General features: G+C 37.6%; 1 protein-coding gene across 4 annotated transcripts; it reads left to right on the top strand.

Moving 5' to 3' along the window:
* Positions 1–213: 213 nt before the first annotated feature.
* On the top strand, positions 214–17266 carry LOC104596690 (NAD(P)-linked oxidoreductase superfamily protein). Of its 4 annotated transcripts, none has more exons than XM_010257943.3 (11): positions 214–328; positions 594–856; positions 1358–1449; positions 1559–1599; positions 1762–1926; positions 2015–2037; positions 2145–2216; positions 9424–9591; positions 10981–11063; positions 16220–16282; positions 16792–17266. In XM_010257943.3, exons 2-11 carry the CDS (start codon positions 646–648, stop codon positions 16975–16977), a joined length of 1104 nt encoding a protein of 367 aa, XP_010256245.1. In that variant the 5' UTR covers positions 214–328; positions 594–645; the 3' UTR covers positions 16978–17266. The 4 variants fall into 4 exon arrangements, with proteins under 4 accessions (XP_010256245.1, XP_010256244.1, XP_010256246.1 ...); XM_010257942.3 differs by having other exon boundaries at positions 215–371; XM_010257944.2 differs by lacking the exon at positions 214–328 and adding an exon at positions 337–490.
* The last annotated feature ends 2472 nt before the right edge of the window (positions 17267–19738 follow it).

Raw genomic sequence — 19738 nt, 5'->3', positions numbered from 1 at the left:
GAATTTTACCTTGCAACCAAACATGTCTAATTTTGAGATTTCTTACTTCTTAGTTTCTTACAATTAAAAGTAGAGAGGGTTTTAATTTACTAAAAAAAAATATTTCATCTTAAAAAAGAAGTTTCCGTATGAGCCAGTAGTTGGAGGACGAAATAAAATTCCGTGGCTTTTTGTCATGCACCGTGAAAAGCGGAAGTAGCTACGACATGGTAGGACCCAAATTTTTTCTTGTGGGGTTCACACCTTTGGCGCGAAGGCCAGACATATTCTTTCCATCTCAAATCTCAATCACATTTCATACGCTCCCAGAGTCCCACTCCATCTTTCAGTATGTCGTCTACTCACAACCTTTAAACATCCGAGAGGCTCAGGTTCACACAACTCATCGTTCCTGGGTTTTGAATTACATTTATTCAAAATCCCAATTTTAAATTCTTTGATTTTCTGAGTCCTTAAATGTAGGAACTGGAAAAGGCCAAGTCTTGGTTTTGTAATCATCAAATAATCCGACCTTCTGTCTCTCTTTTGATTTCTGTCGAATTTTGCATAATTCCTCAATTTCTCAAACCTCGAATCTCGTATTTGGTTTTCAGGGTTCAGTCATCAGTGTGATTAGTTTCATTCGGATTTTTTAAAAAAGGGTTCATGGCTTTGCAAGTGAGCACAGCGGGTTTTTCTCTGTTTCATCAAAGAAGGGTTCAGAGAATAAGAGCCGTTGCTTCTGAGGAGTTCGCTTCCTTGAAAACACAAGAAGATAAAGTAAAGTTGGGAGGTTCCGACTTGAAGGTCACAAAGCTGGGAATTGGAGCTTGGTCATGGGGCGACACCTCCTACTGGAATAATTTCGAATGGGATGGTACGGTTTGAAAACAAAAACTATATGTTTATTAGTTTATTCTTGAAATTTAGAATCAACTAATTCCTCGGAGTTTCGTATTGAAAATTACAGTGCTTTAAGGAAGTAGTCTTGTTTGAAAGAATGAACAATTCGAATCATTGATTGTTCTTCCAAATATTGATAAGGTTCAACCTTGTGTCAATGGTTGCATTGGTTAATCTGTTAATGGGTCATTGATTATCTAGTGAACTATCCCGGAAACATATAGAGTGGAAGTTTTTCCTTTTATTTGCTTTACTTGTTATTGATTATAAATTTATAATGGTTCATCTGCATATGTGTTACTAAGTTTGGATTTATATGAGGTTTCACATCTTTTATTGGGGGGGGGGGGGTTAATCAGTTTGCTGATTTATGTGATTTATTTCTAGGTTTATGTATTTATTTTTATTTGTAGACTTGTTACTAAAAGAATTCTGTAGATTTTTAATTGATTGTTTTATCTTTTGGTAATGGCAGATAGGAAGCTGAAGGCAGCAAATTCTGCTTTCAATGCCAGTATAGATTGTGGTATAACTCTATTTGATACAGCTGAAGTTTATGGCTCAAGGGTGAGAAGATAGATTTTCCTTTTTTTTTTTTTCTGTTTTCTCCTTTAATGTTCCATTGATTGGGGAAAAGTATTAACTGGGATCAAATGCACATCCTCTTTGCATGCAGTTGTCTTTTGGTGCAATAAATTCTGAAACTCTACTTGGAAGGTAATGATTCAATAGCAGAGCCAATTATTTTTCTATGGAGCTTGTTCCTGATTTTGTTTAAGTATATCATCCGAAACTTTTATGAATAGAGAATCCTAATGTGTTCCATATGTTAAAAATTGAGGATTCTAAATTGGTAAATTTATACCTGTTTCTGTTAAGGTTCATTAAGGAAAGGAAGGCAAAAGTTCCAGAATTAGAGGTAGCTGTTGCGACCAAGTTTGCTGCTCTGCCATGGAGGTTGGGTCGTGGTAGTGTTGTTGCAGCTCTTAAGGATTCTCTGTGTCGCCTTGGACTTTCTTCAGTGGACCTCTACCAGCTCCACTGGTCTGTTCTGCATGGGCATATAATTGCTAGCATTTCTAAATTTTTCTGTGAAAACTAGTGTCTGATTAAGATAATTGTGATAATCCAGGCCTGGAATCTGGGGAAATGAAGGTTGGAGCATTCAATAAATGAGCTAACATGGTTACAAACATTGACTTTTTAATTCCTTAATACCTTTTCAAGAAGCTCACATGCAGTTAATACGAATATCATTTCAGGTTATATTGATGGGCTTGGAGATGCTGTTGAGCAGGGACTTGTTAAGTCTGTGGGTGTTTCAAATTACAATGGTGATTTCCTATTTAGAGCCATAGGTCTTCTTTCTATATGTTCCTAATGTGTCAAAATCAATGTTTTCAACCCACGTAAAACTGGCCTGTCAGACTGGTTGATCCATCACCTGGCCAGATTTCTAGTCTGTTTCATCCCCTAACAGCTCACTTGCAAAACACTGTTGACTCATCAATGATCTCTGGTGACCTGTCCAGTTGAACTGCTGAGCCGTTTGACCTGGTAAGCAGGTCAAGGGTTAGGCATTTATTCTCTTATTCTTTTTTTATTGTAATTTTTAGCTATTTCCATCATTAATGACAGTAGTTCTTATTTATCACATTTATTTTGGTTTGATATGATGAACTATAATATGAGACATACCCAATTTTTTCTATAAAATTTCTTTTACTTTTTTATAGTTTTTTTTTTTATTTTATATATTTTTTAATATTTGTGTTTAATTTATGATATCATGGGTTGGCCCACCAAGATGGTTGAACTACTGAACCACCACCCAGATGGAAAAGCAGTTCTGTTTCTGGGTCCATTTTAAAAACATTGGTCAAAATGTTCCTTTGCTCCATAGCAAGGACAATCCAAGGATTTCTACACCCATTGTCACACTATCCTGTTAATATCACTTTTGGGCCTGGCCACCTACAAGATGCAACTTTAAGTATATATATAGATTCAGGATTCAGGACCAACTTTTCTGTCTATAGCAGCCATTTATCTAGAGTTTTTATTGTTGGGTTGTCTGAATTTTTATTGAGCATCCGATGGTATGACCCTATGACGTACTTAATCTTCAAATAACAGAAATACTTCCCTTCTTTTATTGCCTGTACATTATGCATAAGCTATTTTCTTTGGTCTGTGAGCAAATATCTTGTTATTTCATGTCAACCTGTAGGAATATGTAGAGTATATGTGTTAGAAACTATTTATTTTCTTAATTGTATTAGGCAGCAGGGTACCAGTGTCTTTTTGTCTTTCTTTTATTTCTGTTTTACTTGTTACTTAAGCAGGGGTATTTCAGACATTGCACACACGTTTAATATCATGATAAAAGTGGGGAGGCAGTGAAGTTAGTTTTCTCTTCCTGTCTGTTGCAGTCTTGGTTTCTTCCCTCTTCTTCTTCTTCTCTTATCTTCTCTTCTCATCTTTCGCCCAGATCAGTTCAGCCTCTTTTCCTTTTATTTTTGTTCAACTCTTCATTCTAGAGGAGGTTACATTATATCAGAGCTGATGTGATAAACTTGGACCCCTTTTGGTCACCATACGGCTTCTTGGACTGAGCATAACTTCACTATTTATTGGATGAAAAAGGGGAGACTTAAAAGCACTGGTCGTTTTTTCAGTCTAGGAGGTAATCATGCCTCCAGTTGTTGCTGTGTGTTTTGTTTCATTAGGTTGCTGAGAACCTCATTCCAGTGGTTCAGAGAGGGTAAATACAGTGGAACAGGTTAGTTGAATGCATCCCCCTCTTGTTTGTGATTATAGTGTGGTAGTGAGATTTTTATGTGCTTAAATGATTGGTTAGCATTTCAAGTGTGTGAAACCATTTTTGTGTTTTTCTTACTGCTAGAAATTGAAATTTGAAGTTTCCAGAAGCTGCAAACACTTGGTAGTCTTGCTGTAACACTACAGCAGACTTAACTTCCTTATTTGATGAAGCCATAAGGCTGAAACTTCCCTTAGTCTCAAACCAACAACTAATCAGTGCAAAAGATAATGCACTGATTATGGTATGGCTGTGTAATAGTATGGAAAATGATATTAGTGTTAATCTTAAGTTTCTAGGCACTACCAAAGAGATTTAAGACCATGAAAAGCAAGCTCTATTCAAGACAGAATGATGTAACAAGGATATATCAATTATATTATTTATTCACTCTTTAACAGGGTAACAAGAGTGTAGAAGAGTATTATGTAGCTTTGAAGAATCTCAGGAATGAGCTAAATTTGTATCACTCCTTGTTTGCAAACTTGAAGGTGCAACAGGAACAGAGAGAATATCTAGATGTGACTAGATTCTTGTCTGGGTTGAGAGTTGAATTTGAACTAGTGCATGCTTAGATTCTTAGTAGTATTGACATCCCGTCTCTCTTATAGGGGTAGAGGTGGTGGTGGACATGGTTCAATGTGTGACAGTGTGAGTGTAGTTACTGTGGACATGAAGGGAATACAATAAATTTTTTCTATGATTTGCGTGGCCCGCCATCTACATTGGTCAATCATGCATTGGCTAGAGAGGATCATTGTGTTATTAGTGGTGACCTTTTTGCTTCGGGTGCTGGGAAGGAAAAGAAGATGATATCTATCAGACATGATGAGTATGGAAAGCTTTGTTTATCTTTGTCTAATTCTGGTAACACTTCTTGCTAAAATAGGTATAACTTTCCTGGCTTCTTCTATATCTTGGGTTATAGACTTTGGAGCCTCAAACCACATCATTGGGTCTCTATACTAGTTTGTTTCCTTTTCCCTACCCTTTACCTCCCCACTCAGGTTTTTGTAATATAAAGCTTAGTTAATATTTGGTTTTGCCCTTAGTTTTATATTCCAAAGTTTCTCTATAGTTTGTTGTCTATGAGTAAATTAACAAGAACCATTTATTGCTCTGTCTTATTCTTTCCTTCCGATTGTATGTTCTGGGATCTCAAGACGGGGAAGATGATTAATGAAGGGCATGGAGTAGGAAGCTTGTATTATCTGGATTGTGGTGGTTTGCAAAAACCTCTACATGGTACACACAACACTTACACCTCTATAGTGGCATTGTTAATTGGGCCATCCATTTCTTCTCGTCCTCAAGAAGCTTGTTCCTAGTTTAGCATTTATTACAGAATTACAGTGCATGTTATGTCAGCTTAGTAAACATCATAGAGTGTTTTTTGTTCCTAGGGATAGTAATAGAGTTTGAAGTCCATTTATACTTGTTTATTTAGATGTTTGGGGTCTTAGCCGTGTCGATTCTTATAGTGGATTCAAATATTTTGTTACATTTATTGATGATTATCCAAGGATGACTTGGCTTTATTTAATGAAAAAGCATTTAGAGTTGTTTGATATTTTTATTCTTTCTATGTTGATATTCAAACTAAGTTTGGCTTTTCTATTAAAATGTTTTGTTCTGACAATGTAATGGAATATTTTTAAGGACCCTTTCAGTTGTTTTTTTGATTCTCACCTCACGGAATTATCCACTAGTCTTCTTGTTCACACACACCCCAACAAATAAACATTTACTTGATACAACTCGAACTCTTTTAATTCAGATGTCCACTCCTAAAGCTTATTGGAGTGATGCTATACTTGCATCTTGCTTTCTCATAAATCATATGCCTTTGCTTGTTCTTGGTGGCGAGTCTCCTTTCTCCCTTCTTTTCCCTCTTTACCTTCTTTTCCTCTTTACCCTTGTATTTTTGATCGTGTTTATTTTGTTCACTGGTTTAGTCCTTGTTTGGATAAGCTTGAATTTTATGCTCTTAAGTGTGTATTTTGGGATATTCTTGAACCTAGAAAGGTTATAAATGTTATAGTCCTTCACTTCATTGGTCCTTTTTCCTTCTTGATGTATCCTTTTTTGTGAATGTACCATTTTTCTTTGTAGTAGAGTTTTCTTTGTCTCCTCTTCCATTGCTTATTCCTCCTACTATAAAGGTTTCCTTACCAACTATTGACCCATTGACTCCCACTATCGAGGCTAGTAAGTAGGCACTCATTTACAGAGTGTATACTACAGGACCATGGGGAATTTTTTCTTCAACTCCAACTTTCGCCAAACCATAATCAGCTTTACCATCGTTAGATCTACCTAATATAGACTTGCCCATTGCCCTTTTGGAGGAGATCGGCTTAAGTGCTCACAAGACCGTGATCACACCGTTTGCACAACCTTTTACACTGTGCATTGGGAATATCCCCATACTTGTATAATTTTTTTATGGGGAGATATTCCCAATGCAAGTCTGCAAGGGACTGTGCGAACGGTGTGACCACGGTCTTGTGAGTACTGAAGCCGATTTCCTTTTGGAGTGATAAGTGTAGGGTTGTAATTGGATCGGATTCAGCAAAATCCAAATCCTATCCGATCATTGAAACCTTACACCCGAATCCAATCCAAAATCTAGTTAGATTTGAAGACCTTGGGTTTGAATTCAAATTTGAGCGGACTCGAATCAGATTTAGATTTAATCTGACTCCACTTTAATCTTTTAAAATACAAAAAACTTAAAACATTAATTACTTTTCAACTTTTCTATATAATAAGCTAATCTAAATATAACATACTGAATGTATTATATAAATTCACATATAATATAATATATAAAATATATATATTTTTATAATATTAAATATAATTTTATAAAATTTATATATTAAAATTAATAAATATTATAATATAATCGGATTTGGATTTTAATTGTATGCAGATTGCAAAATCCAAATCCGATCCGATTACATAAGTACATCATCTGAATCCAGGATAATTAGATCAGATGTCGGATTAGGCCTCGGATTTTTGGGTATCATTGACATGCCTAGATAAGTTTGCTTGTATTGATCACCCTATTTTTTGTTATGTTCATTTGCTCACTAATCTCCTTCCTATAGGCTGTTTGTGTCTCTTTTTTTCTTCTATGTCTATTCCTTGTTTTGTTCAGGGAGCCTTTGTCTCATTTGATTGGAAGAAGGCAATAGATGAAGAGTTTCATCCTCTTGGATCTAACCACGCTTGGGAGTTCACCTACTTGACTTAGCAAACAAGTAGTAGGGTGCAAATGGGTTTACACTGTTAAGCATCTCCTTGATAGTAGTGTTGATTGGTGTAAGCCATCAGCCATGGTTGGTAGCAAAGGGGTACACTTAGATGTATGGGGTTGACTATACTGAGACTTCCTCTCCTATTGCCAAAATGGGCTCTCTACAAGTAATTATTTCTCTAGTTATGCACTTCGATTAGTCTCTATTTCAGTTTAACATCAAAAATGTTTTCTTCATGGTGAGCTTCATGAAGAGGTTTATATGGAGCAATCTCCTGGATATGTTGCTTAGGGAGAGGTAGCAAAAGTGTGTAATTTAAAGAAAGCGATTTATGGTTTCGAACAATCGCCACATGCCTGGTTTAGGAGGTTTAATAGTGTGGTTCAAGAGTTTGGTTTATGTTAGTGTAGTGTTGATCATTCATTTGTCAGTAGAAATACTTCTTTTGGCATGACTATTCTTGCAATATATGCTGATGACATCATTATTATAGGGAGTGATACTTGTGGAATTAATGAATTAAAACAGTTATTGCAGCACAAGTTCCAAACGAAGGAATTGGGATAGCTAAAGTAATTCCTAGGGATTGAGGTGGCAAGGTCTAAGTGGGGAATCTCTCTCTCACATAGGAAGTATCTGGATTTTTTGGAAGAAACAGGGTTGCTAGGGGCTAAGACAATTGAAACCCTTATTTACCTGAACACTGGATCACTAATAGTGAGTGGGAACTTTTGGAAGATCCAGCCATCCTGGAAAGTATATGAAGTTGGTGGGAAAACTTAACTATCTTACTATTAGTAGACCAGAAGTTTCATTCAGTATAGGAGTATCAGCTAGTTTATGGCTTTATGCAAAACTTGAGAACCAGTTATTGGCAAGGTATTGTCAGAGCCCTACGTTATTTGAAAGGTGCTCTGGGCAAAGAGGTTTGCTGTATAAGAGAGGGGAGAGTTAGTATTAGAAGATTACTCAAATGTAGATTGGGCATGATTAGTAATAGATGGGTAGTCCATTACAAGCTATTGCACTTTTCTTGGTGGAAATTTAATTACCTGGAAGAGTAAGAAATAGAGTGTAGTTGCCTGAAGTAGTGTTGAAGAAAAATACAAAGTGATGGCTCACACCACTGGTGAGCTATTTTGGTTGAAGCATTTGTTACAAGAAATTGGAGTGGAGATTCTTAAACCTATAAAGCTGTTCTGTGATAACCAAGCTGCAATTCATATCTCTTCCAAACTAGTATTCCATGAAAGAACCAAGCATGTAGAAGTAGATTTTCGTTTGTGAGAAAGAAGGTTACTAGTGGAGATTGGAGAAGTGGTTACCCTGTATGTGAAGTCAGAAGATCAGTTGGCTAATGTCTTTACTAAATCTGTACTTGCATGAATCATATTTGTAGCAAGTTGGACATCTATGATATTTATGCTCCAGAATGAGGGGGAGCGTTAGAAATTATTTATTTTCTTAATTGTATTAGGTGACAGGATACAAATGTCTTTTTTTTCTTTCTTTTATTTCTTTTTTTGCTTGTTAATTAGGAACGTAAGGGGGTAGATTTATATAATACTGAAGTATTTCTGCGGACCAACTGTAGTAGCAGGACTACAGGCTCCACGGTCGTCTGGTTAATAACACTTGTCTAAGGAGGACTGCTCCGCAAAGGCCAGCCCTAGACACTCTTCACACTCAGACCTGAACCTCGGATACCCTTCATGGGACATAAGACAGTAAATAAAGCAAGCTGCGGTCTAGGGAGTAAATAACTGAAAAGGCTGTTTGTACGACAGATTTTGTCTCCCCTGAGACGACACTTGGTAGGAGTCTGCAGGTTTGGGAATTAGAGTGAATACACTCCCTGCATCGCATCCCGACGATTAGAGCTATAAATAGTAGGGTTCATGATGTGAAAGGGGGTTATTCGAGCCATTCAATACTTTCGAAGTCGTTCTGTCACTAGTGACCTAACCCTAGAGTTCCTTCAGCTCCAACTATTCTATCAGTCTGAGCAGTTGAGCTTTCTCACTCTAGCATCATTCCATCCTTTATTCCCTAATGTTCTATGCTCATCTTCCCAATTGAGCCTTGTTCTTGATGACTTTTTCTTCCCAACATCCTACACTCTACCTCCAGAACTTACAGTTGGACCATCTCCACAGTGCCATACTTACAAGGAATATATCAGACATTGTACACAAGTTTAATATTATAATAAAAGTTGGGTGGCAGTTAGGGGAAGTTAGTTTTCTCTTCCTGTCTGCTGCAACATTATTTTCTTCCTTCTTTTTCTCTTGTAACATTATTCCAGATTAGTTCAGCTTCTTTTCCTTTTATTTTTTCTTCAACTTTTCATTTGTTTTAGGGGAGACCACAAACTGGTTTGTTAGTTATGTATAGGCTATTCTTTCTCCTTGTATGGCATTAATTAATCTATGTTGCATACCTTATGTTTTACAGAGAAGCGTCTTCGAGATGCTTACAAGCAGCTTAAGATCAGAGGTATTCCACTTGCTTCAAATCAGGTAAATTACAGCCTTATATACAGGGCTCCAGAAGAGAATGGTGTAAAAGCTGCCTGTGATGAGTTGGGGATCACTCTAATTGCATATTCTCCTATTGCCCAAGGTGTTATTCCATAAACGATATATTTACTTTGTTATATTTGTCTTTCTGCATGGCAATGAACAGAACAGAATGGTGAACAGGATTTATGTAGATGACCCATATAGTTGGGACAAGGCTTAGCTGATGATGATACTTGCATTTGGTGAAAATACATGCATTTATTCAGTTGTAATTTCATATTGTGTCAACACATCATCAATTTAGAGCATGCTTCAAGAACACATTATGCAATACTATTGAGCTGTAAATCTTGTACATTTGGCTTTAAATATTGCACATAAAGAGAACTGTGCATGGGTTGCTACAGGTACAGCTTTGCTATTTGTGAATACAAGTTGCAAGATTCACAGCTTGGTTATGCAATGTTAACAGCCTATGCTGCTTCAAAGTAGCTGTACTGCAAAACATTCAGTACTATAGAATTTGTAAATATGAATTTGAGTTAAAACATTTTTAAACTCAAAATAGACAAAATAATTCATTCTTATTGCTCTAGAGTTTGATTGAGTACTTGGTGAAGTTTGAAATTCCAGCATAATATTGTGACCCAAAGGAGGATGCAAGCTATAAAAGCAAAACATCACGAGGAAGAAATAGGATCATCACAATCTTTGCTGTTTTTTTCTTTTTTTTTTCTATTTTTTATTTCTTACCTATGGCCAATAATGTAAGTTATCCTTGTTGATCAGTACACACAGTGGTATGTATCGTGGAATTTCATCCTCTTGTACATCACAAGCATGTTGTTGTGCATGCATAGTGTATCAATTTCAAAAGCAACAGGTATCTGATATGGCACTGTAGTATAAATACTGTACTTTTCTGAAGGATATATGCTGTTACAGCACCACTTCTAAAATGTGTAAATGGTATATATTTTAGTAAATTACTAAAAATAATTTATAGATGAGGAGGGCTTAGAGAAATATGGCAAAATGTAAGTATTGAAAAATAATACCTACTACCTAGCTTGAAAATGATAGAGATAACTGTACCATATAGGTATCTTATGATCATGATACTATTTCCATTGTGATTTACACTGATGCTGCAATGTTACACTACCTTTCTCTAAGGGATGGAATCCTGATCTCTCATCTCTGTTTTCCTTTTCTAATTTTCTTGAGGTTATTAAAGTAGGCTTACTACTTGTTTTACAAAATGTTGTACAAACTAATGGATGTTTGTTTGACTGTACTTCACAGTTTGTAGTTTCCATGAAATCTTCATTTGTCTGTGTAATGATTCTTTTTGTTAGCTAATATTCAGTTAAGGTTTTTTCTTTCCACAATGTGTCTGTAATAATTCCAAATAGTGTTAGTTATTAGTTGGGAATTCAGAAATACCAAATAAACATTGTTCTATGAATGTACCTTCTCAAACTTGTAGGTGTTCTTACTGGAAAATACACACCACAAAATCCACCTTCTGGACCTCGAGGTCGAATTTACACTCCTGATTTCCTCACCAAGGTAAGAAGTTTACTGTCTTTTTCTATTCTATAATAGCCCACTAGATATCTCAGTGATAAGGTGTTGGGTGGTTTTGGTGGCTATTCAATGTTATATATGGTACTATACCATAGCAGGGTAATTATACTGCATATGTTATATTTAATAAAAGAAGGGAGTAGGCTGTTAAGAGATTATTCTTCTTTCTTCCCCAAAACTATACTCTTCCTTTCTCATATTTTCACATCTTCTCATTTAATTCTTCTCTCAACTTGATCAAAAAGTCATTTGTTGTGTCTTCAGAGTAGGGAAGATTTTTAAATGGTTAGTCGAGAAGGTATCAGGTTAGGATCCAGTAGTTGAAAGAGTGGAGAAAAAGGTTGCAACATGGAAGGCTAAATGTTTATCGAAGAGTCACCCCTATTAAGAGTGCTCTTTCCCTATTCATTACTTTTTATTTTCCCTATTCCTTCCAATGTGGCAAGAAGATTAGAATACACAAAGAGAGTTTCTATGCAAGGGTTGGAGGGAGGAGAAGAAGATCCGATCAGCAATTTGTTAGAATTAGATAAGCAAGCCTATGTTTAGGTGGGCCAAGTAGTAGAAACTTTATAAATGTTAAAATAATGTAAAGAAATGTAAAACAGTATAAAATATTATAAATCTAATAAAACAGTAAAAATAAAAGAGATACATAAAATATCAATAATAAAAAAATTAAAAATATATAGAAAATATCATATAATATTATTAAGGAATAATAAAAGTAAATATAAATGAATAATAATAACAATAAGTAAAGATATTTAAAATATTTTTAGTAATATGATAAAAGTATTTAAAAAGCAAAAATGGTTTTAGATTTGGGCTTGGGATGATTTAAGATGCAGGGTATATTTGGGTTTTATGAATTCTTAAAAGGGTACCACTGGAATGAATATTTCATGTGCTACCTCCGAATGCACTCAGAGGTAGCTCACAATCTGAGAAATCCAGAGGAGGTTTTAGTGTTCAGTGGCTCCATACGGAGGTGTAGCTGAACGACCACTGAACACTAAAAAAGTATGTTTTCAGCATTCAGTGGTCGATTCAGCATTACCGGAGTGCTACCTTAGTGCAAGAGGACGGGCTTGTATATTACTACAATAGTATCGTGAGCTATGGTTCATAGGCTGACCATAGATACTCATCACGGAATGTGGATAAGAACCTAGCTATTGACCATGGCGCATCACTTACACAAATAAAGTTTGCAGGCACAAGATGTGCAATTCCCATACAGCACACATGATCCATTAGGGCTTTCTATGAATAACACATGGTGAGATCATTAAGGGGTGATAACGATAACCTATAAAGGTTGGTAGTTGGTCCCCACTTTAAGACCTGATGCGTGTCCCTGTCGAATCAGCATAGGGATCTGCCCTAACTGCCTTGGGAATGTTTTGGAATCTCTCCTTCCATGCATGCATATGCAGTCTCTCTATCTATAAATAAGGGAGCCCTTCCCTTTAGGGGAGACTTCTAACACCCTTTCTTCCCCAATCCTTAACATCTTCTTTGAGACCTTAATTTCTCTAGTTCTCCGTCTTCTCAACTTCAGAGATTAGACTGCTCACACCAGCTCCTTACATTAAGAATCTCTAGTTAAGTTTTTATCTTAAGGAGAAGGATGCCACCAAGGAGATCTATGATTTAGGAAGAACCACAACCTCTGTTGCTGGAGGAGCCATTGAAATCACCTACTCACTCACTTAATGAGCAACAAGATGGTAGAGGAAACCTTTAATGATCATTTGGCCAACTTGGTTAAGTCTATGGCATGGTGGAGCACCTCGACAAGATGGAGGAGGCGTAGAGCCTGAAGTTTGTAAAGCTGTAGGAGAAGCAGGGCCATCTCTTCAGCTGGTTAAAAGAACGATTTCAATCACCGTAGCTTAGATCCATAGCGTCGTTGTCCATAGCAAGAGTATCAGTACAACAATAATTTGATCTAGAGCCCACTGTCGCCCCACACACTCTCAGCGGAGCAACAACACCAGTACTGCCTTGCAGCCACCTTACACCCCATTTCTCCATGACCTCCCTGTCTGGCACACAATTCTCTGGTCCCAGGGTTGAAGTGGTTCAACTTGGCACCAAATAATATTTAGTGCTGGGAGGAGTTGTTGGAGAAGTTCTCAGAAAGTGGTTTGTCATGGAGAGGTGTCTAATGATGGTAGATCTAAGGAATGTCAAGCAGAGCAGAGTGGACTTGTTGGAGTATGTGTAGAGCTTTAGACACAATTCCCAATAGGTGCTATAGGGTGAATCTTGAGAATCTACAGTTACAGGACTTTATGGGGCTTTGAGAGTGCACAGAAAAGACTACCTAGTCCCTGAAGCAGCCAAGGGATGACTGTGGATAGAGCTTGTAGCAAGAGGAAGTGTATGTGGTTGAAGGCATGTGTTGCAGGCCACCAACCCTTGGCAAAGGAGGGTGCCATGGGAGATAAAATTCACCAAGGGCACCACCTCCTCCACCATTCTTGCAGGGAAAGGAAGGTGATCATGATTATGAATAAGCTACTATAGGACAACAAGAACAAGTTACTGCCTGTTTCGTGGCCTCCCACCGAGGAAGAGAAGAAGAATAAGTGTTTTTGTGAGTTCTACTAGGCAGTATCCCATGATGTCATGGACTACTACTGTCTAAAAGTATTTCAAGGAGTTTATATGAATTATGGACTTTATGAAGACCCACGAACAGTATCAATGTGGTGAGTGGGTGGTCTTCAACCTAGCCTTGCTAGCCTGCTGGCCATGAGGTTTCTTCAGAATGCGCATTTGAAGTTGTTTTTCCAGGAGTTTATTGTAGAGTATTTGGTAGAGGATGGTTAGAGCTATGAAAAGATTGGTAGGGATGGAGTAGGACAGCACTTAGGGGTTGTCACATTTGGCCTTAGGGATGGCAATTCTCCCTATAAAACCGGGGTCCCACCATGCCCCACCCTGAATGGGTTGGGTTTTCCTCTCCCTATAAACGGGGACGAGATTTGCATATAATTCCCCAAACCCGCCTTGAATCTGGTGGTAAATTATTTAAATATTTGTAGGTTTAATATTAATTTTTAAAATACCCTTGAATTTCCCTCAAATTCCAAAAAACCTAAGATCCCATAATCACATTTCTAAAATACCCCAAAATTTCCATAATCCTATATCTAAAATACCCCTAAAATTTAATGTCTTTTTAGGTAATTTCTTTGGGATGGAGAAAATTCGGGGATTCACCGCCTCCAACGAGGGAAGAGTGCCCCACCCCGAACCCGCCCCGCCACTAGGGACGGGGTAGGGGATTTTGGATATGGGTGGGGATGGGGGGGGGGTGCCCTGCCCCGAATCCGCTCTGTTGCCATTCCTATTTGTCCTCAAGGATATGGTGGCAGAGGATCCCAACCACAACGAGGGAAGAGTGCCCCACCCCGAACCTGCCCCGCCACTAGGGACGGGGTAGGGGATTTTGGATATGGGTGGGGATGGGGGGGGTGCCCTGCCCCGAATCTGCCCTGTTGCCATTCCTATTTGTCCTCAAGGATATGGTGGCAGAGGATCCCAACCACAACAGAACATTGTATGTCATTGGGTGGCTTAACGGCTATGAGGCGTGAAGAATGTTACTCGATTCCAGGAGCTTGGTCAACGTAGTATCAGTGCACACTCTATGGACCATGGGGATTGAGGACACAGGTGATAAGAGCATGACCATGGAGATTTTGGACTTCTAACACCCTGGCTGATACTGTCTCTTTGAAACTCTAATTTCTCTAGTTCTCCATCTTCTCAACTTTAGAGATTAGACTTCTCACACCACCACCTTACTCTTAGAGTGTGTCCTTTTGAGTTTGGTCGTGAGATCTGGTTGAATTGATTTTGGATTTGATATTTTTGGAGAATCTAGGTATACTTTTGTAAGATTTTTCTGCATTTTCAAGTTTGTATCTTACTATCTTTAAGGGTTTTTGGGTGATTTGGAAAGTTTGCCTAATCAGGCTGAGCAACTATTGAGTTGACAGCTTCACCAATTTGATATCAAGAGTGCCTTTCTACATAATGACTTTGAGGAAGAAGTTTCCATTTGGTCATTTACCTAGATTTCTACTCCTACATCAATGAGAGAAATTTGGCAGATTGAAGAAGGCAATTTATGGGATCAAATAAACAGGTGATCAATCTTACAGAAGATGAAGGGAAGTAACAACTAATTTCTGTCCCCAGCAATCTGGGCATGTGTGACACCACGAATCAGCTTGCGGGGAAATGTTGGATGTAATTGGGAGCTATCTTAATTTTCTATCTATCTATCTATCTACGCCCCTACAGGGGTTGTATCGGGGTCTGACCTGGTTTAGGGGTAGACTAGCCTTAAACCGACCCCTCTGAACCAGTTTCGAAGATAAAAAAAAGCAGAGCGAGCTTCGGTACAGGCCGATACGCCCCTACCGGCATATTGGCCTGTATCGATATTTTAAACCTTGAATAATATATATATATATTTATATATATATATATATAGATAGATAGATAGATATATTGTTATAGAGTTAATTACTTGTATACCCTGAGCTTTGAAGAAACTACTTATCCCTGTAGTTTTAAAAACTACTTAGATATACCTTGTTGAACTTTCAAATGTTAAGTGTAAGAGAAGGACAAAACTGTCATCTGTTCATTAAATTCTCAAAACATGCCAGTCATCTTCTTTTTCTTCTTCACTGCTGCATACAACATTGAATGAGAGCAGGGAGTGCCTGTCTTCTTTCCTATTTCTCCTTCTTTCTCTTTTTCCCTTCCTCCTTCCCTTCTCTCTAGAGAGAGGGAGAAGCGGTTCATTAACAGAGGGCCTGTTTATGTTTTGTGGAGCTAGATTAGAAGGCATATATAAGTAGTTTTCTAAAACTACAGGGTATATTAAAGTAGCTAATATAAGTAATTAACTCTTATATTATATTGAAAAAAAGGGGAAGGCTGTCAAGAGATTATCCCTGTTTTCTTTGCAAAAATTCTTACTTTTTTTTTCCTTTTTCTTCTCATTCCATCCTCTTAACTTAAGGTATTCTTGAAAAAGAGTTGGGTGAGATTTCTAGCATATTGTTTCCATGACCACCAGATCTGACATCAATGGTTGTGTTGTGCAGTTACAACCTGTGTTGAACAGAATCATGGAAATAGGACAAAGCTATGGCAGGACTCCCACTCAGGTTCTCCTTTGTCTTTACTGGATAGATAATTACTTATTTTGGATTTCTGAAGTTTCCAAAGTGGCTGCCTTAAAGTAGTAAAAGCTAAAACAACAAGAGAATAGGGCCATTATATATATTTCAAATAGTGATTAAAAAAAAACTAGCTTCAAAATTTTCCAAGAATGGGCATTTGTATGTGCGCCTCAATGCATAGATATAGGGGTAAGTATTTGCTCATGCACCTTGCCTATGGATATGCTTGTTATTGGTTACTACCTAATCCAAGGCCTTTGGATTGATTGGAATTGACATTGAGTTGTTATTTTGTTATTCGATCCTTTTGCATTAGAAAATCAATTCAGTTGAAGAACATCTAGTTGGACTCTAATAACCATTGGACCCATTAACATTGAACGTCCACCTTATAGTGTTGGATCCAATTAGATGGTATTTGTATTTTAGTCTCAGATCCTTTGGAGTTCATCAAAGATAAAGCAAGATTTCTAAGTAGCATGATTGGCCTACAGGTGGTTCTCAACTGGCTAATAGCCCAAGAGAATGTAATACCCATCCCTGGAGCCAAAACTGCGGAACAAGCAAAGGATTTTGCAGGTGCACTTGGGTGGCGACTTACCAACGAGGAGATTGTTGAGCTGCGATCGTTGGCATCCGAAGTAAAACCTGTCATTGGGTTTCCTGTTGAGAACTTGTAGTTCTTTTTTGGCATTGATGATGTGGATTTAGTCCCTAAAGGGGCAAGAGGTGCTGTACACTAGACCTAGTTAGTGGGTTAGTGTGGTTTGTGCCAGTGCTAGGGTGCACACAGGGCCCACTGGCACAACGTGGAGAGCCTGACTTTTTCAATCACAGGGATGCGTTATGACCAACTCGACATTAGTGAATTGGCACTTGTAATTTATAGACAATTTATTATTTTATTCAATCATTCAATGTAATGTGATCACAACTGTATCATTAATGAGCTTACAGTGATATTCTGCATGTAAAGGTTTCCAGCGAAAATATGTTTTCACTTTTCAGAGCTTAATGTGAGGTGAAGAAGTCAACTACACAGAAAATATGCAATGGGCATTTTAATAACTTGATAAATGACCAATTTTAATTGTTTTTACTTTTTTTAGTAAATGCTAGCTTATCAATATTTTTTTATGATTCTCTTAAAGGAACTGATCAAAGTGTATATTCAAAGGGAAAAAGGGAAAATTCTCTACTAGTATCCTGTAATTTGGGCCTAATGCAATTTGGTCTCCAAAGTCCAAACTTTAAATTCCGATAATTCAGTATCCAAACTTCTAAAATGTGCTAATCCGGTACCTACGGTTACTTAATCCGTTAATCAACCGTTAAGTGGCATTTGAAAAGACAAAAATTTCTTTCGAGTGTCATCTAATTTTTTTTATTAATCATCCAAATGCTAACAATAAATGAACAGGCCCAAATCTTTGTCTCTTCTATTCAAAAAGGTTGGGTCATTAGAATGACCACTGAGATGTGATCCCCAACTTTTTTGAATATAAAAGGCAAGGATTTGGGATTGTTCATTTTGTCAATGTTTAGATGGTTGATAAAGAGAATTAGATGACACTTGAAGGGTATGTGTTTTTTCAAATGCCACTTAATGGCTAGTTAATGACCTAGCTAATGGTAGGTATTGGATTGACACGTTTTCAAAGAGGATGTTTGCAACCGTGGCCGTTTTTCAAAAAAACAGTGCCATGTCGGATCCACATAGGCGTTTCAACAAATATTCATGTATCTCATTGTTTGGTTCAGCCGATTATTAAAAAGTTGGGCATGTCTTGAAAATCGAGACCCCACCGATGCATGAAACACCAAATTTGGCATTTCATGCATTGGTGAACCATTTCCCTCAACGGTTGAATGGTGTGTATCTTATGTGGTGCTTACCTGTCAGTACATACATGAAATACGGTAATGAAAAGCGGTGTTTACCAAACAGCATAGTGTTGCTCACTGCCTACGTGACAAAAGTGTTATTTTTTGTGAAAAATGGGTCTTGGAAGCATGGACGTTTTTTCTTGAAAACCGGTCCCAAAAGTACCCATGCTTCCAAACACCATGAAAGTTTTGAGTACTGAATTATTGTGTTTTAAGGTTGGCCAAAGTGGCACTAGGCCCAAAGTGTAAGGTACTAATTGGAAATTTTCCCATATTCAAAATATGAATTCACATCAATCCCCACAGGGCGTGCCCTAGAGTGCATCTCAACCATATATTAGAAACATCTCCCAATGCCAAATGTGAGATATTCCCAATGCACGCCGAGATGCACAAGTGGGGCGCTGTGGTTGCAAGACAAACCTGATCATGGTTTTCAAAACTGGGGCGGACCAGATGGTCAGACCAGAAAAACTAGGAATCGGTTAGTTGACCGGTTCCGTTATACTCCAAAATCGTTATTTTGCCAAAAAATGTTGATTTGGTCAGCAAATGCTGATTCAGACATTTGAATCGTGTGAACTGTTCAACAGTTTTGACCATTTTTTATTTTTTTTAATTATTTTATTAGAACAGGCCGTCCATTCAATTTGAACAATCAGATCATTCGACCCGGAAACTAAACCCCTAACCGGCTCATTGTCCGATTCAATTTTAAAAACATTGCACCCGATTGATGTAATATTTTGTCTTTTTCACTAGGCTCAAAAATCACCGGGGGTGTCGGGTTTATCCTACTTTATTTTTATCTTGGGCAAATTACTTGAACCTCCCTCTAGTTTCCAACAAGTGATTTAAACTTTCCGCTTTGATCTCTCCAAAAACCCCTCTTGAGCTTCAGATAAATTATACAGATTGACCCCTTCTGATAATTGACATTTTTTAATTTGTAAAACCTATAGTTGACCTTAAGGCTGTGTTGGGTTTGAAAAAAAGGGAAAGGAAAGAAAGAGAAATGGAGGAAAACCTATACAAGGTTTGTATAGGGCTGTTATCCGTGGACTCTAATGATGTTTGGCTCTAGAACATTTTACAAGCGTTCCGCTTCACAAGTTGGTCCTTATTCATAAGTGATTTGTTTTGCTTTTTCTTTTTTCTTTTTTTTTTCTTTTTTTTTTTTTTTAAGAAACACAAGTGAAAAGGGGATTGTTGGTCATGGTTGAACTGGTCCTGAGGGACACATGGCTGCCCAGCCGTTGCCTGATCATCCCAACCACGTTGGCATAATTCGGCCAGGTTCGTAGTATACGTTGGCTCCGCAACCTAGGTCGGGCTACGCTATTATTGTAGCCCCCCATCTTATCTTTTCAGCCACGTCAGCTACACGTCATGCGGATAAGTACGACCACGGATAAGAACAGGGAGGAGGACAACTTCGTTGGGGAATAGAACTCTATCCCAAAAACCTCGACGAATAATCTCATCCCAATAACTCTGAAAGCTTAACCCAACCATGACACGGGTTTTCAACTATGAAAAGGTATTCCATGGTCA

The sequence above is a fragment of the Nelumbo nucifera genome, chromosome 5, assembly GCF_055504915.1.
Source record: "Nelumbo nucifera cultivar China Antique chromosome 5, China Antique-T2T, whole genome shotgun sequence".
Taxonomy (NCBI): domain Eukaryota; kingdom Viridiplantae; phylum Streptophyta; class Magnoliopsida; order Proteales; family Nelumbonaceae; genus Nelumbo; species Nelumbo nucifera.
This window is presented reverse-complemented; position numbering and strand designations above follow the sequence as displayed.